The 27,828-nt window shown below is 32.2% G+C and overlaps 1 protein-coding gene across 1 annotated transcript in view; it reads right to left on the bottom strand.

Moving 5' to 3' along the window:
- The window catches only part of nompC (no mechanoreceptor potential C), a 34,274-nt gene extending 8,201 nt beyond the window's left edge, over positions 1–26,073 (bottom strand). The window contains exons 1-8 of the mRNA XM_085203857.1: positions 25,512–26,073; positions 7,811–7,912; positions 5,622–5,723; positions 5,181–5,297; positions 2,115–2,207; positions 1,774–1,987; positions 1,368–1,564; positions 218–316 (exon numbers count right to left, since the gene is read on the bottom strand). Coding sequence (XP_085059983.1) covers positions 218–316; positions 1,368–1,564; positions 1,774–1,987; positions 2,115–2,207; positions 5,181–5,297; positions 5,622–5,723; positions 7,811–7,912; positions 25,512–25,844 — 1,257 coding nt within the window. The 5' untranslated portion in view covers positions 25,845–26,073. The remainder of the gene's footprint in view (positions 1–217; positions 317–1,367; positions 1,565–1,773; positions 1,988–2,114; positions 2,208–5,180; positions 5,298–5,621; positions 5,724–7,810; positions 7,913–25,511) is intronic.
- Positions 26,074–27,828: the final 1,755 nt, after the last annotated feature.

Raw genomic sequence — 27,828 nt, 5'->3', positions numbered from 1 at the left:
AAAAAAGAAGTGTATGAAAATAAATATCTTTTGAAAATATTATTGACATAAAAGTATTATTCATCATTAAAACTTCAATATTACGTAATAAGGTAAACAGTAAACAGAAAATATGGTAGTAATAAGCGCAAAAATTGTAATAAAATAGTCATAAGTCAGAAAAGTCATTGTAATAATATTTTTTTTTAATTGATTATTGTTTATAAATAATATTTACATTTGTGGTGACATCGACGCTCTCGCCCTTTTGTAGCAGGGTGTTAATGATACCGACGTGGCCGTATCTTGCCGCTGTGTGGATGCTACGAGCGCCGTCCTGGAAAAAATATTAGTATTATTTCATCATAATTCTAAAATCTATCTAGTCAAATGTATAATGGAATGGCTTAATATCAATAAGCAAATTTATATCAGCATTGTTTTTTTTTGAGTATTTGTTTTCAAGATCTTTTAATTTCTTTTTTTGTCACACCAGGACGTCTCCAGCACAATACCCGCGATATGTGCCTGGAGTGAGTCCAACTGTGTCACTTGACGCCTATCGTAAATTCGAAACATTATTCATCTACAGTTTTTTTGCTGCATTGCTTTAACATTTTTAAAGGCTAATAAGCAATACATAAATAAAAAAATGTATTACGATTTTTTTTTATTTTATATCAGCTTTTGTTTCCCAGTGTAAATAATTACGAAGATACAATTTCAAATGATGATATAAAAATAAAAATTTCGACATAAATACATAATGACATGAATAGTTATCGTATCATATATATATATATATACTTATATTTAAAAAAAATATTGTACAAATAAATCCCTTTTTGCAAGTAAAGAATAATAATAATGTAGTGTAGTTATAAGAATTTATGTTTGCTGAAGTTAATGATTTCATTTCCTTTAATACAAGGGCATTTCGTGCGGTGAGCTAGTTTCTGGGAAATTAGTTGCTGTTTTACTGTAAAGAACGTGTATAAGGACGTCCCACGTGCTAAGCTAATATTGATTGCGTTGGAACCTCTGAAAGTGCCCATATCGTACACATTCATATAAAAAAATAAACTTTTTTAACTATAGTAGTAGTACAAGTTACCAACAACCTTCTTTTTCGCTTCCCAATGTATCCCGCACAAAACAGGGTAGGCAGAGGGAACATAGTGTTATGTCACTCTGGTCTCATTAAGATATTTCCGTTTCTCACTTTCCGCCGAATTCTCTAATAACTGTATATAGAGTGGTAGAACTCTGCGGCAAGCTTTGCACTTGTGCCCCACCCCGGGTGGGATTCGAACCCACAACCTGTAGAGTTTATAGTGGCACACTTGTGCCCCTGCGCCTCGGCTGGCTTTTGTTCTAATGTCAATTACCTTGTTAGGCATATGCAGGTAGACACCTTTCTTGAACAGCATCATAGCGCAGTCGGCGTGACCGTTTAATGACGCAATGTGCATCAACGTACTACCGTCTTTAGTTCTTTCAAATATTGATGCTTTGAACTTATCTGCCAACAATTCAATAATTGCAGCATGTCCATTTTCTGCCGCCAGATGCATTGGAGTTCGATCTATAAAATGATATTATCTTAGTTTATAAGTGATTTTAATATTAAATATATTAAAATTAATTAAAATGTAAATTGTTTCGATACAATTTTTAAAATGTCATTTTAAATTAATATTATGTTAATAATGAAACTTACACTTAAAAATATTTACACATCTAAATACTTCTTAATTAAATTAAGCCATTACAATACTTAAAAATAAATATTACCTTCATTATCTGCAATAGCTGCGTTTGCTCGTACTCCGTAAAAATATTTAACTAGAGGTTCGTCCCCTTCTGCTGCGGCAATGTGCAAGGCTGTTTGACCTGCACCATTGACTGCATCTACTGCTGCACCATAATCTACTAGGATCCGTGACATATCAACGTCTCGTCTTCTAGCTGCTAAATGAAGCGCTGTATCCCCCACTGGTGTGGAAGCCTGTACGTAATGTCTTAAGTTCAATCTAACCAATTGGCTTGTAAGTAAGATAAATCTAGTCAATTATATGTTTAATTTAAAGTAAATACAAACGGAAATTTTATAGCATTAAAGAATATGTTATGACCTTAAGCTGCTCCGCCGTCTGCGCACTAAGCAGCTCGCGGACCATACTCTGGTTGCCGGCCTCCACTGCCAGCAGCAGCGGGATCTTGCCTCTCTGGAACACCATGTCGCGAATTAGCTTTTTCCATTCCTTTTGACGCGCACGCTCTTTATTCAATTCGATAAAACTGAGCTCAAGTTTTTGTAAATCCCTAGATTGATTCGCGGGAGGACTGCGTATGCCTCCAGAGCGGATGTTTAAATTAGCACTGGTCGGCACGTCCCTGCCATTATCGGACATGGCCTAAAGGCTGTACTTCAGTATACTTTTTTCCCACCAACACTCAAATCCATACGATGCAGTGTCTATGCACGAACTGCTCACGCCAGTGCGGTGTGCCACTGCACGGAGCTTCCCAACAGTCACAATATAAACAATAGTTTCGACTTATGTGCATCGCAATCTTCGTCGTCGATTCGACATAACAATAAATGGAACAGCAATCTTTACCCGCATGCAATAGGCAACCTGACTTTTATGACGCCTGTACCCTCGTCCAGTTTATACGTACTTGATCCTCCATGAGAATTATATAAGAAATTCAAAGCGACCCTTGACAACCATGGTGAACTAAAACTGCCTTGCTCTAGTCGTGTCGTAGGGCGGACTGAGACTTATTGTATTAAAATTACTAATTTTGAAATTCAACGCTGACGTTATAACTAATATTCCGCGACTGATTTGCATTGTAAATTTTGCGTTGTGACGTTTACCCGGCGGCTAAAGCTCGACGGATAATTAGCTAGTTTCTATTCGTGGGGGTGGTTCGTTTTCGCCGTTGGAATGTCGTTAAAATGAAAACCTTGTACTAGTTTTATATAATTTTTAATAATTTACCTCGCGATGATGTCTAATATTTCAGGCCGAAATTTAGTGAGCTTGATCAATCATTTAAATATTTGGAAATTTTTTCATCAGTTTCAGTAGGCGCGTTTTGTTTACATGTTTTTTCATGAGGGGAGTCACCGGTGGCGACGGCGGTGCCAGGCGGCAGAAGACTGCACGCGATCATCGTGACCAACGCTGCATCAGCTCTATTTACTACGAAAACTAGTAAGTAATGGAAACTCTAAGACAACATTGTAAAGTTGAAAGTATATTGACTTTCATGTAACTAGCCAGCGACGACGTTTACAGCATTTACGACCTATCAGTGAAGATTAAATTGGTACATAAATAATAAATATTTATGAAATATGCTAATATTGACTTTGATGTATGTGATACCATAAAAATATAAAACTTAATAACATATAAACATATTTATATTATTTTTATAGTTTTCATATGTACCTACACATATGTACGAAATAGAAATTAAATTAGAAATAAAAAATGCTTAAAAAAATAACGTAAAATTATGTAAAATGTAAATTAATAATTATAATGAAAATGTAATTGTTTATACATATGTTAGTAATTCATATACAGGATGTCCCAGGAGCCAACGATAAAACGAAACCAGGTGATAGACCAAGTCGTGACAGTTATGAGAAAAATATAAAAAAAAATCTTTGTCATGTATTTTTCATATTATATTGATTTTAAAAAATATCGCAAAAACCGACACCCTGTGATGGTTTTTCAAGTCCCAGGACTACAAATATTACTCTTTGTTCATTTTTTTTTCTGTAATGTAATCATGAGTAACCCTTCTGTGAATTACAGTTTAAGATTTAAACATACCTGCATCAGTTTTCAATAAAATGTGGTGTTTTTGCCAAACATTAAATTCAAAATATTTAGTACACCCAACTTTAACCGACTGTACTATAAAAAAAATGTACTACACTGTTTTTGCAAGTAACTTTAAAAGTTGGCGCATTTAATCTGGATTCCGAAATGGTACGACACTTGCTGGATTACTTCTTTGTTGAAGAGAGAAAAATCGAAATACACGATAATCGGGATGACGTTCAGCTTTTTGGTATCTTTTCCGATACATTCTAGCTGCAGCATTTGCGTTACATAACCATTCTCCATGAATGAAATGCATATTGGCAACGTGTCATAGACCGAGTATATGGCCTGCGAGAGCCCGGATTCGAGCACTGTTCTTATAATTCCTGGGCCAGCCCCTAAGTCGGATAAGCGTTGCCTGGGCTAAGTGTTTAGTTTAGGGAGGTCACTGGTGTGGTCTGTGATCGCAGGATACTTTCCAAACTCTTATCCGTCTTATAGAAATCGTGATCGATGACTCCAGACTCGTGCATGACGGATCCAAGGTACCTGAACTTTTCCAACTTAGGGGATGACCCAGGACTTATAAGGACAGTGCTCGAGTCCGGGGTCTTGCAGGCGATATACTCGGTCTTTGACACATTGCCAATATGCATTTCATTCATGGAGAATGGTTATGTAACGCAAATGCTGCAGCTAGAATGTATCGGAAAAGATACCAAAAAGCTGAACGTCATCCCGATTATCGTGTATTTCGATTTTTCTCTCTTCAACAAAGAAGTAATCCAGCAAGTGTCGTACCATTTCGGAATCCAGATTAAATGCGCCAACTTTTAAAGTTACTTGCAAAAACAGTGTAGTACATTTTTTTTATAGTACAGTCGGTTAAAGTTGGGTGTACTAAATATTTTGAATTTAATGTTTGGCAAAAACACCACATTTTATTGAAAACTGATGCAGGTATGTTTAAATCTTAAACTGTAATTCACAGAAGGGTTACTCATGATTACATTACAGAAAAAAAAATGAACAAAGAGTAATATTTGTAGTCCTGGGACTTGAAAAACCATCACAGGGTGTCGGTTTTTGCGATATTTTTTAAAATCAATATAATATGAAAAATACATGACAAAGATTTTTTTTTATATTTTTCTCATAACTGTCACGACTTGGTCTATCACCTGGTTTCGTTTTATCGTTGGCTCCTGGGACACCCTGTATATGTAACATTTACATAAATAACAAATTACTTAAAATACATTAAAGTTATGCTTTAAAATAATAATAAACTGAAACATTTTTTTTGATTTTGTTAAATATTATTAATTATTCTAATAATTCCCTTACCCCATCTGTTCGTAGCCTTATGTCTTTACCAGCAGCCGTGAGTAATGCACGTAGAATACTCGTCGCCGTGCCAGTTTGTCTGCTTGCGACCAGATGAACCGCAGTCTGTTGGCGACTCTATAGGAATATAAAATAATTTGTTTTAAATATTATTTTTAAATAATCACATTATATCTCACCTAGACCAGGCCGAGACTGACGTGATGGCTGTAGGTTCGATTCTCAATCAATCCTTTCCAATAACTAAGTATGCTCCTCAGCAAGTCTCATCAAAATTCGGATCATAAAACTCGAACCACCCAGTCCAGGTTAGGAACAGAACTGAAGACTGGACATCATCTAGTCCTGATCTTAATTCACTGGATTATGATTTATATGGTCAGTTTTAATCAATTACAATTTAATAATTAATTCTCTATAATTGTATAAAAAGTATTTTACCCCTCCCGTAGCAAAGGGATCAACACCTCTTTTTGATAGAAGAAGTTTAACGATGTCTTCTCTGGAGTACATTGCAGATATGTGAAGAACATTGTAGTTGTCCTGAAAATAATTAGTTACAGTACTTTGTTTTTTAATCCACTTGGGTTAGAGATTGAAAATTATATATAGTACAAGTAAATTACTTGCTCTACTTCATAAATTATTAATAGAGTTTGTCGTTGTCCCATAATTAAGTACTTTACGGATATAGTGTAAAAACTCATTGCATTCTACGTTTCACCTATTCTATTCATAATCTTTGTGTATCCGGATTGTTATTTTGTTATCCTTTTATTTTCCTAAGTTATGACTTTTAATAATTTTTTTTATGCATTCTCATAAAAGAACCTTTCAAGTAACTTGTCAATAAATATTTCTAATAAATAACACTCAACTAACTTCTCAAAGAATATTTCTAATTTTTATTATATTTAATTACTATTATTTTTATTATATTTATGTAAAGTAAGTATGTAAAGTAATTTTCTTATAGTCACTATCCAGGGCTGTTATAGAATCTACTCGTAGTGTCTACAGACGCACGCTACGTCTGCGCGCACGTGTCAAGATTGACTTCTATCAAACAGTGCATCGCGTGATGTTCATTTATTACTTAATTGGAATACGGATATAGCTGAAGCTGAAATGGATAAACATGTATAATTACGAGTATGTTCCAACAAGAATTACTATATTTATTTTATATAATTGTTTGTTTTCTAAGACAATGGTTCTGGTATTTGAAAGGAATGAAGATAGGACGGAATGCAAGATAAGCATGAATGAATGAGAACAATACCAAAAAAGATCAGAAAAATCTGAAGGGGCATGGACAAGGCGAAAGAGGTATGAAGAGACAGTAATTTGGCGTTCCGTTCTCTCTGTCTACACCATTATAGGTAAAGCTTGAAGATATAAGAAATTATATAAGTTTCTAAAATATTAACTAAGCAAATTTTTTATTTGTAAAGCTTTTAAACTATATTAAAGTTTAAAGTATGTAGTTTGGTCCTAAACACTATTTGGTCACCGCTCCTTAGGTCTGTAATTATAAATCGTTTTCAACTCTAAGATCGATCTTGAGAGCGAAACTCTTTTAGGTGAACCAATCTAGTACCTAGATAATACCTAAAACAATTTACTATGAGTACAAAAACTTGAATTTCCAAGTTTTCTCTATTTCCATATCTAAGGTAACATAACGCTAAATCTACCAACATATGTAAGTAGTTTGCGACTTCAAATGTGTAATTTGCGAGTTGCGTGCTAGGACCTAGAAGTGGTGGTCAAGTCGTGAGCCCGATGTTACGGTTACCGTAATGGCACGTCATTTTATGATTCAAACGTGATTCATAAAAATGGCCAAACTTTGATTGTAAAACTTACAAAAAAAAATAGCTCTTCCGTCGTTTATTTCTTTTATAATATTCTACGTAAAATGACTTGGTTTTTATGAAAAGCTAACTTTTACAACAATTCTAGAAGTCATTGAAAAAGGGTGTTCTATAACAATGGCGATTTGTTTTATGTAGATTTGAATTGTATTTAAGCAATTTCTTTAAAAGCTTGAATATTTCTACTAAAATCAGAAAAAAACTGAGACCAGTTGTCGCCACAAGCGTGTGACTGTAAACGTGACAGGTTGTGGGTTCGATTCCCGACTCGAGGAAATGAAAAATATAATATTTTCATTTCTTCGCTTTGGTGTTGAGGCCAAGAGCGACGTTGAGTTCTGCCACTCAACTCGACTCGCTCTGCCTACCCTGCTAAGTGAAGCTGGAATAAAAAAAACTAAAATAATATTCAATGGCTCGTACCAAATATGGATTTAGCAATTATTTTCTTAGAAAACTATATTAAATGCACGTTAAGTTCAACAGAAGGCGGTCGCGCTTTGTATGTCGCAGCCAGGCGTGACCTCTTATGATTATAAATTGCCCATATCTAAAATCTAAAGGCTTGTAGCACATTCGCTAATGTAGGTAGGTACTGCCCTAAATACGTTTTGCAATATTTCTTAACATTACGAGATTTTATTATTATGCGATACAAAAACACTAAAAGATTATTTTATTTCTCATAGATATTTCGTAATAAAAAGGTAAGTCATTATTTAGCATTTGATGGAGGTTAATAAAAATACTTACATTGTTTCTAGCGCCAACATCTGAGCCAAGTTCTATGAGCCTCTCTACAAAAGACGTGCGGTTGTCCTTGACAGCATACATGAGGGGTGTCATGCCGGTAGTCTGAAACAATTTAAATATATCTATTGAGGCAAATCGTGGCCAGTCGTCAGCGTGCAGACTGTAAACCTGTAAACACGGCAGGCTGTGAGTTCGAAATATTTCATATTTTCTTTTCCTTGCTCTGGTCACGAGGCAAAGTGCAACACATAATGCCTCCAGGATTCGGCGGAAGGTGGGGATTGGATGTGACTTAATAGGAACGGAGTGTCTTAACAGTAAGTTCCATCTGCTTTGTACGGGATATAGCGTGAAAAAAAAAAAAAATATATATATTTAATTAAATAATGGTAGAAGACATATTACAGGTTTTAAAATAAAAAAGCAATACCTTCATAAAACTTCTCATTTAGGACAATTTTAAAATTATCCATAATTACAACTGCATTGTTATAAAACTTAGAAATGGAAATTATTTATTAGAATTTTACAGTTGTGGACTACTTTTCTGGCTGGTAATTACCAGCATATATATAATTATATACATTAATACACATATATGTATGATACACATTGAGGCCAGTCGTGGCGCAGGGGCAAAAAGTGTGACTGTAAACGCGACTGATTGTGGGTTTGATCCCCACTCGAGGTAATGAAATATTTATTTGGGTGTCAAAGGGGCAGGTAACATACAGCAGGGTAGGTAGTGGTAAGACACTCCGTTCCCCACATTTTCGTTTCCGCCGAATTTTTTGAGAAAAGTGGAAAAGTTAAGTGGCGGAACTTATCTCCGGGCTTTTGCCTTGTTGACAGAGCGAGCAAGATAATCCATAGTCCCGATGGTCCCGAGTGGGAATCGAACACAACCGTCGCGTGGCCTCAAGTGTAAATATAATAATGTAAATTTTCCTACTAGTAGGTAAGGAGTTTTCGCGTGCCGTGCTGTATGACACTGTAATAGGTTCTTAATCGGTACTGTTGCGTTAATAAGCCTAAGGCGTGATTTCAAATAATTATACTTCGAATGACGAGTTCCATTCGTAATTAAGTATTTTAATTATATTATTAACTAGTGGACCCGGACGCGGCTACGCCTGCTTCAACTATAAGAATATTTATTAAATATATTCATGAAATTATTTTCAATTCTCAATAGAATTAGTAAGAAAATATAAGCTCAAATAATCAAAAAGAATAATAAGTAGATACACATTATTAGAAAACAATATCTGAGTTATTGAAATGAACTAACAAAAGGATTAAAAGTAACTAAAGGATAGGTATTCTGAATATTAGAAAAAGTACCTAAAGTTTTCCGTACGTGCGTACATAGATATCGACTCTACGAAATAACTAAACATTTCTCTCTATTAAGTAGGATAATTTTAGCGGGCAATATCAAATAAAATAAGAAGAGAATCAAAGTGTATTTTAAATTAATTATAAACAACAAATAAAGTTCGAAAATGTATGAAAATTTATAAAACCGTCAACGTCATCTGCCCGTTCGCGTCGGTCATACTGTGCTGCCCGCTAGGTGGCTAGGTCATTTGGAATCAGTGACATCTCCTTAATTATTTATTAGAATATTATACAGTAAACTATAATTTCAATCTAGATAAAATGCTAAAAGTGACTATTATATTTATTTTCATAAGGATGAATATCAAAACGTCGCGGTAGCGGTCGCGTAGCAACGACGGTTGTTATTAACATGGTAGAATAAATTGCATGTCAAATTAGAATGTACTTTAATATATATTAGTTTATCTGTGTAATGTAATGTTATATAGCCTATAGCACTTCTGAAGAATGCAGCTTTCATATAAAACAAAAACAATGAAAATCGGACCAGTAGATCCAGAGATCTTAGCGTTCAAACAAACAAACAAACAAACAAACAAACAAACTCTTCCGCTTTATTATATTAGTATAGATTAACTTGTGTGAACAATTAATGCAGTTGTTTTATTGAATTTAAGTTTTAGTTAAAATTGACGTTGTAATAAGTTTTCGATTTAAGAACTGTAGGGCATGAGATATCAGAGAAAACTGATTTGCGTCACCAAAAAACTGTCATTGAATTTATATTAATGTCCGTTATAAAAATATCCAATTAAATGAACATTTGTTTAATTTTTTTATAAGTGGAGTACGGAGTGCTTAACATTTTTCTTTTTGATTACTCTGATATGAGGGATACAGAGTGAAGCTGAAAAAAAAATAAAGAATATAGGCATAAAAATCGTGATGATAAAGAGGTGATTAATCACTCATGATAAGCAACAATAAAAAATCCCTAATTAATTGCTTAATTGTTTATAAATATAATCATAAAATGAAAAAATATTCTACAATTTAAATGTAAAATTTTAAAGTATGCAATTTAATGGCGAAAAACCAGTTTTTTTAATAATAAAATAAATAATTCTTATAATAAACAATTCTTACAATTTATATACAATTTACATAACTCGTAGCTTTTATATATTAAGTAATTTATTATGATGAACTATGCCACTCCGTAATCAACGATCGATCTTTGAATTAAGTTATTTAATTAATATCTTCATATTGACTCTGAATTTTTATTCGAATCACCGGGTAGACAAAGAGAATCTAGTGTCCGTTCACTCCGTTCCCCACTCTTTACCCAAATTCTAGACGTACCTTATCGATTATCGGAATTCAACAATAATCAGTTATTTGAAACAAGCAACGGCCAACTTTTGTTGCTTCTATTTATCTTTTATTCTCTTCTTTATTTATCCAATACATTTCTATAAAATTTATCGTAATATAACATCAAGATTAACTTTTTGTAATAATAAACAACAAAAAATTAAAAAAAAACATCTAAAGCTTCATAAAAGTTATGGTGGTGTAGAGCTTAATAGAAGAAAAGTTATTTCGCGTGCCGCAAATGTAGTGATAGTATAATGAACTTATGATTGCAACGTTCTTGCCATACTTTTCATAAGAATTGTAGTGTATTTATAACATATTTATAATTTTTTACTGGTATTTATGCACTGTTTCACTGTTAAAATTGAAGTTTAATCATCTTAATATTAAATAGTCTTTAAATACGTTAATAACATATCTAAATTTATATTAAATATTCATGAAATGTTTTAGACTACTATGTAATATACAAACAAAAGTAATATAAAAATGATTTTTTTTTTTTTTTTTTTTTTTTTCATTTATTTTCTTAAATTAACAATTATAAAATACATACATATACTCCGCCAAACCATTTAAATGGTTTACCGACGGACAAAGCTCTCTTTTACACATTTAAACTTAAATATAATGGTTAAAAACAAGGTTTAAACTTATAAGCTAAATTACACAGTACTTATATAAAACATTTTCTATTTAACAAACATTATAGATTAATTTTGATAAAAGTGGGTAAGCAAAAATATTTGTTATAATATTCGTTGTTGATGCCGAGTTACGAGTATAATGTGCGTTATTGCGGCAAGGCTATTATTATAAGTTTTATTACATTTAATTTTTAAGTTTTTTTTATTTTTTATTTTTTTTATTATGTATAAGTATTTATTAAGTATTTTAATAATTCTACTCTATACAACATTTTTTTTTTTTTTTTTTTTATTAAGTTAGATTTTTGCGACATACACATACACACACACATATTTATATTCACAACGGTAATTTAAACTCTTTTGGCATTAGTATATTTTTTAGTTTACATTTCACAATATTTAACGGTTTTGCAGTATCTTTTATTTCTGATGGCAAAGAGTTAAGTATTTTTGGAACTGTCCATTCTTTTGTACGTTTGCCATAAAAATTATTTACTTTAGGTATTTTATATAGAGGATTGTTTATATTTCTACGTGTCATATACTCACAATTAATTTTGTTTTTAAATTCTGTACTCCCAAATTCTGATAAGAATATGCCTAATATTAATTTCTTTTCTATTGGAAGAAGTTTACATTTTTCAAACAGAAAGTCATTATCTATTTTCTCTTTGTCAAATTTTTTATTAATAAGAATTTTTAGAAATCTTCTTTGTAGATCTTTTATTTTGTTTATATAAGTGTTAAATGTAAGACCGTAACATACAAGTCCATATGACACCACAGATTCTGCTAGACTATGATATAATATATAAAGAACGTATTTAGGAGTAGAATAACGTAATTTCTTAAAGTTACTCAATATAATTCTTAATTTATTACAAACAGTAGATACTTGAGTTTTCCAATTAAAACAATCATCCAAAAATATGCCCAAATATTTCTGTTTTGTCACAATTTCTACGTAATTACAATTACACACTTGATTTTTATGTAGACAATCATAAGAGTGTCCTTTTACTTTTATATTTCGATTATATCGCTTATAATTTGAACTTATACATAGTAATTTTGTTTTGTCGGTATTAAGTATAATTCCATTATCGTGTGACCATTTCGTAATGTTATCAAAATCTGTTTGTATATTTGTTTGAATTGTGTGTTGATCATTTGCTGCATATAGAATACATGTATCATCAGCGAACATATACTTATGACATCTTTTTATGACTGACACTAAGCTATTTACGTGGATAATGTAGCACATTGGACCCGTAACAGATCCCTGAGCAACTCCATATTTCATATTTTCTTGGTTACTATAATTACTATTTACTTTTACAGTAAAAGCTCTATTTGTTAAATAATTCCTGAACCATTCCAACATAAATCCACGTATCCCACTCTCTTCAAGTGATTTTAGAAGAGTAACGTGATCTAAAGTGTCAAACGCCTTTTTAAAATCTATAAATAAAACTGCTACAAGCATTTTTTTATTCAAATAGTTATTTACATCGTTCGCAAATTTTGATAATAACTGTGTGGTATTTTTCCCTCTTTGAAATCCGTACTGTGCTGAATTAATAACATTAAATGTCTTTAAAAAGTGAGATATTTGGTTAACTATAGTTTTTTCTACTATTTTATTTATTGAAGGCAAAATTGCAATTGGTCTATAGTTGTTGAATGATTTTTTTTCACCCCCCTTAAACAGTGGTCTGACAATAGAAGTTTTTAACAAATCGGGATATATTTGATTTTTAATTGTGAGATTTATAAAATGAGCTATTATTGGACTGATTTTAGTTTGTATGGACTTGATATCAATTAGCCTTATATTATCTACTCCAGGAGATTTTTTTACTTTTAAGCTACCTATGACTTTACTAACATCGCTTGAAGTCACCTTTTTATATCTAAAAGAAACATTTTGTGAATTTACATACATATCTCTATCTAAGAAGTTATTATTGCACAAATGCTTTATATTATCTACTTCTTCACTAAAAGCTCTAGCAAATTTTTCGCAAATTGTCCTCTCATCTATATCTTTCATGTTACTCAAAATGACGCTATCTATGGATTTCTTGTTTCTTCCCAGTAACTTATTCATATGTTCCCACATTTTTGCTGCATTACGACGTAGATCTAATAATTTATTTTTTTCATATTTGTTTTTTGCTTTATGTATTGCTTTATTAGTACTATTTCTCCATCTATTATACTCTTTGCGGTACACATAGTTACTCGGGTTACTTTTCCATTTATTAAACAATGTGTCATTGTGCTCCATCATGTCTCTTAGATTTTGCGTTATCCACGGACAAGCTTCTCTTTTAGAATGTTCACTAGTGGATATCATAATTGTATTATTTTCATATATTTTGTTAAATTTTATGACCAATTTAGAATATAAGTTAAGCGGACATGTTTCTTTTAAAAGGTCATCCCAATTTTCTTCTTTTAATTGTTTTTGTATATTATTATTTTGGTATATTTTTTTTGTTATCTTGGAACTTTCCTTGGTGCAATCCATTTCAATAAAAGTACCAATGAGGTAGTGATCAGCTAGCTTGTGGTCTATTATAGCAGAGCTATAATTTTTTTTGCTTTTTATATATATATGATCTAAACACGATTGTGTCAGACATTCATTTCTAAATTCCTCTCTTGTAATTCCATGTATTTGCTTAGAAAATCCTGATTCACTTAAAATGTTTTCGTATAGTGTTACATTATTGTTTGATTGTTGTAATAGATTTATGTTAACATCTCCAATTATTAAAGCTTCGTCACTTGGTTTTAGTTTTTGCAAAAAGTGTTTTAACTCCGTTATAAATAAGGATATTGAACAATTAGGTGGTCTGTACAGCACAAGTATTTTTAATTCTTCCTTAGCTATTTTTATATTTCCTACTAAATATTCAGAAGCCATAAAGTGTTCATTTTCTTCCTTAAATATTAAATATTTTTTTAAGTATATTGCTATACCTCCACCTTCTCTAGTTTTTCTGGTTTTGTATATTAAATTGTAACCATCTATTGTATATAAAGCCATCTGATCACTCGAAACATTAATTTCTGATAAAGTTATGATATCAATTTCTACTTTGCAGTCATTCACCAATAGTAACAATTCTGGAAAATATTTATTGATAGACCTTATATTTAAATGTACCACAGACAACTTATTGCCAGTATTATTATTACTGAACCAGCTTTTTAAAGAATTATATCTACAATTAGTTTCGTCTTCAACTATATCTTCAAATGACGCCATTTTTGTTGTTAATGTGGAATTAATTATTATGTTAAATACTTACAGTTATATAGGTGAATGATTAGGCGTTGTAAAGATATCAGGAGCTGTATTTCTCTTCAATAACAAATTTTCTATATCTGTTATATGATATAGGGGTATAATTTTACTACTATCATTTTCACGGCAGAAAATCCGGCCACGTTTCGACCAGACAAATTTAAAGTTTGGTTTTAATTTTTGTTTGGCGGACCAAATTAGTTCCTTATTATAGTTTGTCAAGTGTTCGTTTATATAAATTGGATTATCTGAGCCGTTTCTACGGATATCAGAATTTTTCCTAATACATCTTCTTTTTGTATACCATTCCTCCTTCGCAGATTGTGTGCGGAATCTGATTATTAAATTTTGATTCTTTGTGATATCTTTTGTTGACTTTTTTACTTTAGATACACGCCAAGCTCGTTCTACGTCGTTAGGATTTGCTTCTATTTTCTCGGCTATAGCTTTCACTATTGCGAAGGTATTTTCATTTTCCTCGCTTTCTACACCTACTACTTCTAAATTTTGATTCTTATCTTCTTGGTCAAATCTTTGTATTTTCATATCTAAAGCAGCGTTTATAATTTCAAGATGTTTACATTTATTATTTAGGTCTTCAATCTTCTTCTCATTAGTTCTTATGATTTTATTCATTTCTTGATGCATTTGTAATAATTCATCGTACTTAGCGGCATAAAATTCTGTATTGGATTTAATTTCAAACACAACAGCCATTTTTGTATTCAGTTCAAATAAAAGTTTTTCAATTGTGGTATTGTTTGGATCCAGATCAATAAATTTTTTTTCTGCTGTTCTAACTCTTTGTTCCCCAATTGTACTAACTGTTGCCAATTTTCCCTTCGGTTCACTTTTTTTATCTTCAGGTGTCGTGCATTCTGCACATGTTCCTGTATTCATACTTTTTATGTAGTCTTTTAAGCAGGTTTTAGTACGGTGATAATAATCTCCACACTTTCCTTTACATTGAAAATAATCTTCAATTTTCTTGGTAGAAATAAATAAATTACATTTTTTGCACTTAACTGGCATTTTGGTGAAACGCACATGAACTTTTAAATAACAAACTTGTTTTACGTACGACACGACTGCACACGCCGAGAGCTAGCTAGCTTCACTCTGTATCCCGCACACAGCAGCGTAGACAGAGGGAACTTTGTGTCAAGTTAACACTCCATTCACCACTTTCCGGCAAATTCTAGAGGCATTGCGTGTTGGGTGGCGGAACTCAACGACGCGCTTTGCCTCGACACCATAGTGAAGAAATGGGATTTTTTTTCATAATTTTGACCCTAACAAGTGTGTAGTGTTGTTTTATTTTTTTAAAATGTAAACAAACAATTAATTATTTATTATTAATTATTTATTTTTGAAATTATTACTCACTGTAAAAATAGTACTGAAATCATATACTAATTAAAGCATAAATTATTTTCTTAACTCTCCCATAAAATACCTAAAATATTTTTACTTTAATTTAAAATATGCAATTAATTTAGTTTTTTTAAAAGACTGATTCGTTAAACAAATTGTGAAATCGAATGAACGAAGTAAAATAGTAATGAGTAAGCAGTTCGTTGGTCACTTGTTAATTTCGCTAAAAGCATCACACTATAACGGATATTGTAATTTGTAGGTCGTTCTGAAAGGTACTGCGGCAAAATCAGGACAATCGGAAATTAGATATTAAACTGATAGCGAATTAAGAATATTGATATAAGCATAGCTTGTATTCACAATATGTATATGAAATATATAAAATATTTATGTGTAAGCTTAATAAAGGTCAAAAGCAATCTTTGAATTGTCACTTAGATTAAATCTTGAAGTTCAGTTGCGCGCGCGAGGCAGAGTAACAAAGAATGAAACTATCTATGAACATAAAATTTTTCAAAAAGGTAGAAAAGAATGCATAGCGGAAAACAATGGATTTTTCAGAAATTCAATAACTAAAGGATAGGAGATATTTATATAAAAATTAATAATAATGTAATCCATTTTATAATTTTTTTAAATTGAAACGCTGAAATGGATGAGCATGGACAGGAATGGACATCGTTCGATTGTGCGGTACTACGAATACATCTTTGTAGTCATATGTATCTAGTTTCAATTCATCTATAAATTATATTTTAATGTCTAAAACAATTTATACAAATGTATTAGCTATCAAAGGGTATGGACCATGTGTTCGTAGTGAATCAAATAATAATGAAAAAATATATCAGTGATAATTACACGAGTCCAAAACTCGACAGTCTGACATGGTCTTGCGCCAGCGCTTTACCGTCAAAACGAGGTTCTAGAATTAATTTTCTTTTCATACGAAACGTTTTTTACAAAGAACGACAGTAATTAAATACCGTAACCCATTTGGGCAAACCCACTAAATGAATTATTCATGAATCTCTATTCACTAAGTATAACAAACAACTAACTTACTATTAAGGGAGGCTTGTAATAAATTCTTTAAGCAAAAAGAATGCTAAGTGATTCATTTGAATTTTCCTAAGAAATAGTTCTGGTAGGTAGAATGATAGAAAAAAAAACAGTTTATTCATGTAAAGTTTTCGCTTTTGTTGTTTGCTGTGTGACGTAAATAAAAATAACATCTATAATTAAAAACAAATAACTGCTCAAACAAAATTGGCGCTCCGTTCTCTCTGACTATCCCGCTAGAGGTAAAGCTTGAACCCAAAGTAAGTAAGTTATATAGTTTTTTATTTATTTTTAATTATTATTTATCAATATTTTCATTTCTTCGCTCTGGCACAAAGGCAAAAAGCGGTTTAGTTCCGCTACTCAACATGCAATGCCTCGGAAAATTTGGCGGAAAGGTGGTTTTATTTGTTAATTTGGTCCATTTCTGACAAAGCATTGTCAGGCAGAGTGAATACCAATCCATGAGAAAATCATATTTCTTAAAATTGCAATAAGTGTGTGCACGACAACTGGACGAATAACTCAATATCAACCCAACAGATATGAATGATTTTTTCTTTTGGTAAGGGTACACATCAAGTTTGATGAAAGTTTGGTTAAGTTCTGACTACGGAATCCGGTTGAAATTGAAGAAGTCAGTTTTTTTGTTAAAAAATATTTATAAGAGACGTTAACCACATCAAAATCTAAATTTAAAAAACAATTGGGGAACGTAAAGTCTCAACACTAGGACTTTTTTGTGTAAATACCCAGTTATGCTATAAAAAACATGACAAAGAAAACGTTAGTGTTGTTAAAGCAAAAAAAATAAAAAAAGCAATATATTTAGCAAATTTGAAGGGAGTTGTAATTAAAACCTTTAAAAATTGTCCTTGTAAACATTAGACAGGTCAGCAATTTCCAAGGATGGTGCGGCTAGAGGCAAGGTCGGAAATCTCCCATCGATTACCAAAGCTGCACGCAATTCTTGCCTCTTACCCTTGACACACTAACGGACGTTATAGTGGACTATTAACACCCGAAAATTATGTAGGCCAAGCGAAAATAATGCTTGAACGGAAGGTGCGTTTCGTTTCTCACGGACGTTGCTCTTGAGAACCTTGGGAGAAGGCTTGGCCTTGGTAGATTGTCTTACGTTTGTGTATTTTATTGTGAGAGATTATATTATTTGATAAATCAAACAGAAAGACGCACATCCTACGTTCTTTTATACTATGTATATTATTTCAGCCAAAGAGGCCGCTAGGCTTCTCTATCTATTAATCTATCCCATTACAATGCGAACATTTCTCGGTATTAGGTAGAACCAACATGAACTTAAACTTATTTGGCGGAATGTGCCCGGCGTGTCTTAACAATGACACTATAAATTTTCGTTTCATTTTACACTTATTGAACCACTGGCTTATAAGGAAGGAAGTTTATAAGTAAGAACTTTCATTACAAATAAAGGAAGAAAAGTCGGAAAATGAAAATTATATTGATTGATTTCTCGATATATGGCGTTTCGAGCGTGCCAGGTGAGCACAATTCATTTCGCCAATGTCACGTTGTATGGAAAACACACGAAGGAAATTGACCGGTAATAAAAAAGATAAATATACACAATTATAGAATACATGTAAAAAAAAGAGATAAATAAATTATATATTGCAGATAAAAATGAACCGGTTAGTTGCGAGTTGGATTTGGCCAACTAGGCTTCCCTATAAATTTCAGTAGGTTAATGAAAAATGCAACTTATAAAAGTTTACAAGCTTAAGTTTAAACTACAAATATAAGTTAGTAAAAATTTTTTACATGAAATGCCTATAAATTTTCACTTTAATAAGAAATCATAACAGAGCATAAGAAGAAACAAAATAATAGCAGTCGGTACATTTCGTTGCGTGGAAAAACTCATCGTTGCGACTCGACGTTTGAAACGTTCAAATTTGAGGGGTAAAGCAAAATTTTAATAATTTCATTCTCTTTTATGATTATAATTTTAGACCAGATTCAAGGTATCTTAGGTAAAGAAAACAAGGAAATTTAAGGGAGGCTATGCCTGTAAGAGTAACACAATATTTTATAGCAAGAAAATTATTTTTTAAAACTTTTACTAGACAAATACCAAATTAGCATCTAAGCTCAATAAAAATACGTCACTCGTTCTTTATTAAGGCTACCTAAGGTAAAAAAATGAACATGCACAGCCTTACCACGTCCTAATAAATATAGGGTGGGCGTATCTAGTTTATGTAACGAAGTATTTTCTTTAAAGCCAAGTATAACTATCTAATAGCAGAGTATCCTCTGAATACTGCAGTTTTATCTATCGCGTGTCGACTTTTTCATGTAACAAATGTACTCGTAGCAACCGGAAAACAAATGATGGCGGAACTGTGTATATCTGTAGTACGCATTTAACAACTGAAGCACGAGTATAAGACGTACGTACTGTTTTTAGGGTTCCGTACATCAAAACGTAATAACGGAACCCTTATAGAATTACTTCGTTGTCTTTCTGTCAAGGCCATTTAACGGGAGATCGCGTGGAGGTATCAGGTTGAAATTAATATCTACAGTTAGAAATTAATGTCTACGGTCCCATGATTTGTTGTATTTTCTATGAAATTCGCCGCGTCATCAAAATCTATAGGGCACTTCTCGTAGACCTACAGTTATGAAGTTTGGCGCGAAGTGAGAATTTACAATACAAAAAAAAAAAATCTGAAAAGTTAAAATTTATAGGGGTTTTAAAGAAAAAAATATTAGTAAATTATGTCAATATTATTTCATTTCATACAAAATGAGTGCAAATTTAAATTTGTCAACTTTTATAAGATGTACTTCCCTGAAATTGGTACTTAACCGGTTTTTTTATACGTAGTAGTAAAAAAGGACATTTTCTTGTAAATATCACCCTAAAATAAGCAAATGAATTATATTTAACGTATCGTGAAATATTTTACAACCTCGCTCTGCATAATATAGTATACTTATAGGGAGAGTCTACGAAATCAACTAGACAACGTTTGAAGGTTTGAATACAAAAGAAAATTGATGTTTTTTTTCGCAGTTTAGAATGGTGTGTGCCATATCTTATTTTATCTTTTTCTCAATAAATGTTTAATATTCTAGGATATTTATTTAATTAAAAATGACGTTACTTAAATGTAAAACAAGAAATTTTGTCTCATATTTTGTTTAAAGGACTGTAAATAAAATACTAACAATATAACTGCATTTTGTATGAAACTACAACTAACATTTTGTGACGTCGACGGCGTCTGACATACTTTCCTCACGCCATCATTTGTGGCGCTGGCGAAGTGGTGTAGAGATTTGAATTCTAATTGAGCCCTTATAATACACCTACGAACTAAATCCAGAACACGGTGTGCCGTTTATTTAATACCACCCAGAAATACAATCATTACATTTCGTAATGGTGCTATAAAAGAATATTAGGTGAACTAGTTCAAAGATTATTTATAGATATAATATATTATAATTATAATAGAGAAAGAAATGTTGTTGTGAGGTTTGCAAAGTAAGCATATTGGGAGTAATATTGGTTAAAAAAAACGAATGTTGATGTCGACCTGATTTGCGTTTCTTACTATTAAATTCTTACTAAATTCTTCTAATCTACCTCATCTCAAAATATAAGCCTTAATCTTGAGGTAGCCGTAGAAAGTTTTACATGTCGGCTAACATAAACATTAAGCCTGTTATGAGCTTTAGTTATATTATTTTATGATTATTTACTAATAGTAAATAATTAATTTAGAAGGCCAGGAGGAGTCAGGGGCACAAGCGTGTGACTGTAAACGTCATGTTCCGCAATTTAATATGCAATGCCTCGAGAATTCGGCAGAAAGTGGATAACGGAAGTGTCTTAACATTAGGTTCGCTCTGCCTACTTACCTTACCTTGCTGTGTGCGGGATACAGCGTGAAGCTCACTACGTTCATATTGTATATGTATATACTTCATGCTAACATTTGTCACAATATATTTTTTTCCCACCATTTAGCTTAAAGATAAATTAGATTTTTTTAAAACAGTATTTTTTTAAAATCAGCAATTAATAAATTAAAATTATATCTATATTATTTTATAACTTGTATTCGAATCCTCCGTGATAAGATCTCGATGGTGCTTGACGATTACTGCTGCCTTTACCTCTTAAATATCTGTTCACAACAAATGTCTGTTAAAAAAACATGTATAAACTTTAAAAAAGTAATTTTTACAGGTTATAAATATACAAGTAATCTATATATATAAAAGGACTTGTCCTCACTGACTGAGGTAAGACGCACGCACAGCCGTAACCGCCGATGGTAGAAACGTGAACTTTGGACAGATGTTTACTTTTATAATCTGGACATCCACTAAGAAGGGATTTTGAAAAATTTTAACCTTAAAGGGGTGAAATAGGGCTTCAAAGTTTGTATGGAAAAAAAATTAAATCGGCACCGATTTTTATAAAAATTGAAATTTAGATTTTTAAAAGTATTTAATTCAACACGTGTTTCATCGTTTTCTAGAATTCTCCTCTTAAGGGTGCAAATAAGGGGTTGAAAGTTTGTATGAAAAAATTCTTAAATCGCCACCGATTTTTATAAAATTTCATATTTAGACTCTTAAAAATATTTCATTGAACACATGTTTCATGGTTTTCTAGAATTCACCCCCTAAGGGTGCAAATAAGGGGTTGAAAGTTTGTATGGAAAAATCTTTAAATCGCCACCGATTTTTATAAAATTTGAAATTTAGACTCTTAAAAATATTTCATTGAACACATGTTTCATAGTTTATCAGAATTCACCCCTAAATACGTAAGCGAAGCTGCGCGCGTCCGCTAGTTAATTATAAAAAAATTGAACTTCAAAATGTGCAGTAACTCTCGCCTCCAGTATCCGAGCTTCTGTCTCTACATATCTAACTAAATTCAAAATAATTCTACTAGTTCATTCTACTTTCGAAGAACTCGAAATCGAGAATCGAGAATTAGTTCGTCTAAAAGCGCAGTAAAGCGCGGCGTTGAGTTCCGCGACTCAAGACGCAACGCCTCCAGAATTCAGCAGACATCGGGGAGCGGTATGTCTTAACACTAGGCTCCCTCTGCCTACCGTGCTACATGCGGGATAGCGTGAAGCTAATAAATATCTTTATAGCTTTATCTAATAAAAAAAAAAGTTATGTATTTTATAATTTAAAACATATATGTAATTATTTCATATAATTTTATATAGCTGCGCGTATCAGTAGTAGTAGTAGGCAATATGTTTTATAGCAATTGCATCCAGTACCTCCGGACGAAGATAACGGCTATGAAAATGAAGATGGAAAAGTTTAAAAATTTTATTAATTACTAGCGCACCCGCCCGCGGCTTTGCCCGCTTGAACTGCATGATTTAATACACAGAATTGACTGACAATTATAATGACTTCTGATATGTTTTTTTACGACATTATCGTAATTTCTATAAGGAAAGTTAATGAATAAATAAGGAATGTTAAAAATGGGATCTGCGAGGTTTGCTGGACTGGTTAAAGGGCAAGAAACGCGAAGAGGTTGCGTCGGCGTTACCATGTCGAGCATGACTCTCTATCAATCAATGGGGGAAAATCTTACATTACCGTAGATTTTGAAAGGACTTCTGTTGCTTTAAAAAACCACAGTAGTTTAGCCTACTAACTAAAATTAAAGATCTGAAACCTCTTACGAAGAACCATAATAGTGCAGCAAAACTTTAGAAAGAGGAATTAATTAAACTTTAGCGAAATTCTTCATCTTGATAGGCATTTTCGATCGACATACATATACCTAATCATTATAGATCATAAAATAATATACCAGCTATAATATAGTAAACCCTTAAATCAAAAACTGAATTTGTTTCAAAAATTTTGGCAAATCTTACGACACATGGCGAGCTGAAGTTGAGGAGGGTCTGTATGTTCGATATCATGGCAACGGATCGCGTGCGAGCTTTCCGCGAGACATCTTTCCAACTTTTTACTACTTTACCTCCCTTTTAGAAAGGCAGATCGATCAAAATGACTGTCGTGCCTGATTTGTTTTGATATTTTTATGTATTTAGTATGAAAATTCATTCCTTTTTTCATTCTATGCACAATTGAACTTTAAAAAGAATAAGAAAATGCTTGAGTATTGCAGGTGAATTATATGGATTTGAAAATAACTGATGTTACTAAATATTGTTAGAAATCGGAAGAGGTTAGCGTTTTTTTAAAAATACGGTAGAAACATATATTGTCCTTACGTTTCTAATGTATTCGGAAAGAGATTTCACGTAAATATAATAATAAACGTTAAAATATTTTTTTAATCAATATAATTTTTTTATACTAAATTGCATTAATATATTTCAAGATCTGGATATTAGTTTAATGTTTAATGGTAAGCTAGCGGTTGATTTTGTTCCAAAATATTTTATTTTTTCCATACGTACGTGATTTTTGCATAATCCTAATAAAGCTGTAGTATATTACCTATGGCCTTGTGATAAGAAATGAACTTATTATAATTAAGGTACAGTACTGGTCAAGATTACTTCCAGAAGGTCAGACGACAACAACGTTTTATTATTTAAATATAGTAACAACCTCTTTAAAATATATTTTGCTTTGAAGAACATATGAAGGCATAATTTATTATTTTTTTACAAAAATATAATAATTAAAAACATAAATTTTAGTAACACATATTTGTATATATACTCTATTTGTATATAAATTATAAGTGTACTGTAATACACTGCAATAGGTACTTTGGAATGTTTGTTATGATAATAAAGAATTAAAAATCGGTCTAGTGCGAGGTGGTCTAGTTCACCGAGAGCTCCGTACAAATTTCATTATTATTTACATTGAAACTAAATATTAAAACTTAAAGTTGCAGGCGGATGCACTAATTTTGTGTAAAATTAATTACAAATATAACTTTGTAATATTTTTTTCTTTCACATATACCTTTATTTTTAATTTTGATTACGCGGCGAATTTCATGCAAAATGCAGCAAAAACGATGCATAAACGCTAGTAAACTTTTGATTGTATTGATCAAGAATTTTTTTTTCTATGCTCTGAGGAACTGTAGTCGTCAATATTTTATAATAATTTCAGTTTAATACCTCCACGCGATCTTGAGAGAAATGATAGAATTGATAGACGGATTAAGGCCGGTGATGTGTGACTGTACACGTGACTGGTTGATGATCGATCCCCACTGAAGGAATGGAATTCGAATGAAATATTTATTTAAATTTACATTTCTATTTCTTCGCTTTGGAGTTGAGGCAAATTGCGGCGTTGAGTTCCGCCGCCTCAACACGCAATGCATCCAGAATTCAGCCGAAAGTGTGGAACGGAGTGTCTTAACACGACGCTGCTTCAGCCTCCCCTGCTGCGTGCGGTATTCAGCGTGAAGCTGACTATTATAAGCACCTTAGAATCAAGTCAATTATACGTATATAAAAAGCTATAATCGGTTCGAAAGACAGTTCTGGTGAGAAGAGTCGGCAAGAAAATTATTTTTAATTTTTTTGAGGAACGGAATCCTAAATATTGTACAAATTTTAAGTTAGTGACTAATATTTTTTGAATTGAAGACATACAAGTTTGTTGTCTTGTTCAATGATATTTGAATATGAATCTTATAATGAGTGTTAAATATTCATAAAAAAACTATAATAAATATTCCGTATTTAATTTTTTTTAAAATCTATATCAATTATGGAAATTAACTATGATGTGTGACTTCAAATATATAATCGAAACGTCATAATAACAAAGTATGCCAGCTTACGTGGGAAGCTGTTATCAAAGCTTTTAACTTTATCTCTTTAACAATGTAATCAACGTTGGTGTTACATTTACGTAATTAATATTTACATAAAAATATTTTCATAATACCTTCGTTTCCAATGCTTTCACAATACAGCAGAAAATGGGGAACCGAAATATCTAAATGTAAATCCAATCCTAGGTTCCTTAGGTTTCTCCCTAACTTAACATTAGGTTGCCTGGTTCTCTTTGCCTACCTTACTATGTACGGAAAACAACAGTGTGAAGTTAAAAAAAGTTTCTTGATCAAAAAACCGTATATATTTAACTGATAATGTCATTCATTTATAGTTTTTTAATTGAATTGTAATTGTAATTTTAATATAAAATTTAAGAAAATAAAATGTGAACACATATGTGTACGTAAGCTCTTATGGTCAACTTTCAATTTAAACGCTTCCTTACGACAAAAGTAGAATTAAAATATCTAAGTATATAATATATTTTTATATCATTGTAAATTACAGGTTAGTCAAATTATGAAAATATCCACGTGTAGTACTTGAAGTCCATTTTTACACATATTTATTTATGTGTATATTATACAACACAACTTTAATTGTAACTCATATATTACAACAATAGTAGAACCTTATAATATCATAACTATAAAATAATATCCGAATCTGATAAAAATATGCGTGACTGATGAATATACTTAACCTAAAGAGCTCGGCAACAAATGTTAAAATAGGACTATTACCGGGTCGATTATTCCAGCCATTGGAACTGACACAGCATCATCTCCTCCAGCCGCCACCAGCTTTTCCAACACTTTGAGGGTTTGTTCCACTGCAGGCCATTCTCCTTTTTGCGCCAGTACCAGGATTTTTGCAGCAGCTTCCCGCATATTAACCCCCGCGCTGGGAGGTTTAGGCACGTCACCCATTCCATTGCTTTCTTTAACCTCTTTCTTATCTCCATTATTTGAAGATGTTTCATCTTTCTCTTCCGCTTTTGGTGCGGTTTTATCCTCATCGGGTACCTTTTTCGGCGGGGCTTTCCCGCCTTTTTTACCACCTGGCGCCTGAGACATTCTCACATTACCGTATCACAAGGCACTTCACTATATCGCGAGTGACCATGGTGGTCGAGCTAGCAATGTCGATCGTTGGGCGGGCGGAGCATGACTGCGGCAGTTGCGTACCTTAGCCGATTTCTTGCATGATTCGAGTAAATAAAGGCGACGGCAACACGAGCTGGATTTACAAACAAACTTACGAATGCGATGATTCGAAATGTCTTATATTGATCCAATTTTTTGACATAAATAAGATGAACAATATACCTTTACAGTTGAAACAAATTTCGGATTTTCATGAAATTAAGTTTCACTAAACTATTTTTAATGTACAAAATATTTAGTATATGATATCTTTATATCATACCTTAATATAATAAAAGTTAGCAAAATAACATATAATAAAAGTTCAAAACAGAAATTTAATGAACTATTAAATTTATATTTCCATTTCTTCGCTTTGGTGTCGAGGTAAAGGCCGGCGTTGAATTCCGCCACTCAACACGCAATGCCCCCAGAATTCAGCTCTAAGTGGGGAACGGAGTGTCTTAATATGGGTTCCCTCTGCCTAACCTGCCGTATGCGGGATACAGCGTGAAGCTGATTTTATTTTATCTAATTTAATTAGATAGGTGTTGCTATCTTGGGCGTTTAAATCACGGTCATAGCTTAACCTTGTTAGGGAAACACTTTTTACTACCAGGTAGATGGAGAAATTTACATGTTTCATCAGAATGCTGGTAGTCTAGGGCAGAGTGGGCATGATATTTTCAGACATGAAAGGTAGTTTTATACGTAATTTATATAAAAGAAAACAGAAAATTCAACTAATCGATAGCCTAAATGTAAACAATCCAGTAACTCAAAATACGATCCTGCACTACACAGATAATATACAACGATTTCAAAGCATGAAAAAATGGATACTAATTACTTTTTGTAAATATATTATATATATTTTATATTTATATATTTTATAAACTTGGGGGTGTATGTAACACAGTAAATGTGTAAATTTCCAACCGTACAGTGAAAGAAAAATTAGCATGTTTCGTCACAAGCTACTTGCGTCGCGTCGCGTGCCCCGCTTGACTTCCGTAGGGTGGGCTGGAGCGGGTTCGGCCTCGATTCTGCTAAGATAGGTACGGGCTAAGTTAACCTTATTTCTGTATGAATGAACTTTAAAATGGAATAAAAATATTAGAACTCGGACAAGAATGATAAGGGGGCTAATAAGAATTATTATAATAGTTATCTACAAATTAAAGGCCATTTGTTCCTATATAGTTTCAAAATCTCAAAGAAAACACAATTTGGCATTAATTACGTTGATATTTGAAATAAAATTAATAGTCATATAGGCTTATATAGATGGATATCCTCGTTATGTTATAGCAAGCACCCTGCTTTGCTTGCATTTCCCGCTGACCGCTGCTACAGCTACGCCAGTGTATAATATAAGTATTCAACGTTAATACATTCATAGACTCATAGAGCAATTCCCACTCTAGTAATTGAAATATTTATTTAATTTTTTATTTTCATTTCTTCGCTCTGGTGTTGAGGCTAAGCGGCGTTGAGTTTTCAGCGAAGTTTTTCCTGTGTCCAAAATTAAAATATGGAATTATCTTTATTATAATACATGTAATTAACTAATTAGGTAAACAGATACATATTTTTAAGTAATTCATTTAATTGCTTATCAAGTAATTAGTAATTAAAGGCCATCGTAACGCAGGGACATAGATGTGCGACTATGAACGCGTCAGTTGTGAGTTCGATTCCCACTCGAATGGGAATTAAATATAATTTAATATTTTTATTTCCTCCCTCTAGTAACGAGGCAATGCACGGCGTTGTGTGCCGCCGCTTTACACACAATGTTCTAATACTAAATTCCCAATTTCCCTCTGCCTACCCTGCTATGTTAATTGATATAATATATTTTTAATCACATTTTATTAAACGTATTATATATATTTTTTAGTTTTTTTATATA

The sequence above is a fragment of the Heliconius melpomene genome, chromosome 19, assembly GCF_056956725.1.
Source record: "Heliconius melpomene rosina isolate 202511_hmr_F chromosome 19, ASM5695672v1, whole genome shotgun sequence".
NCBI lineage: Eukaryota > Metazoa > Arthropoda > Insecta > Lepidoptera > Nymphalidae > Heliconius > Heliconius melpomene.
Note: the sequence above shows the minus strand (reverse complement) of the source record. Positions and strands in the feature narration are given on the sequence as shown.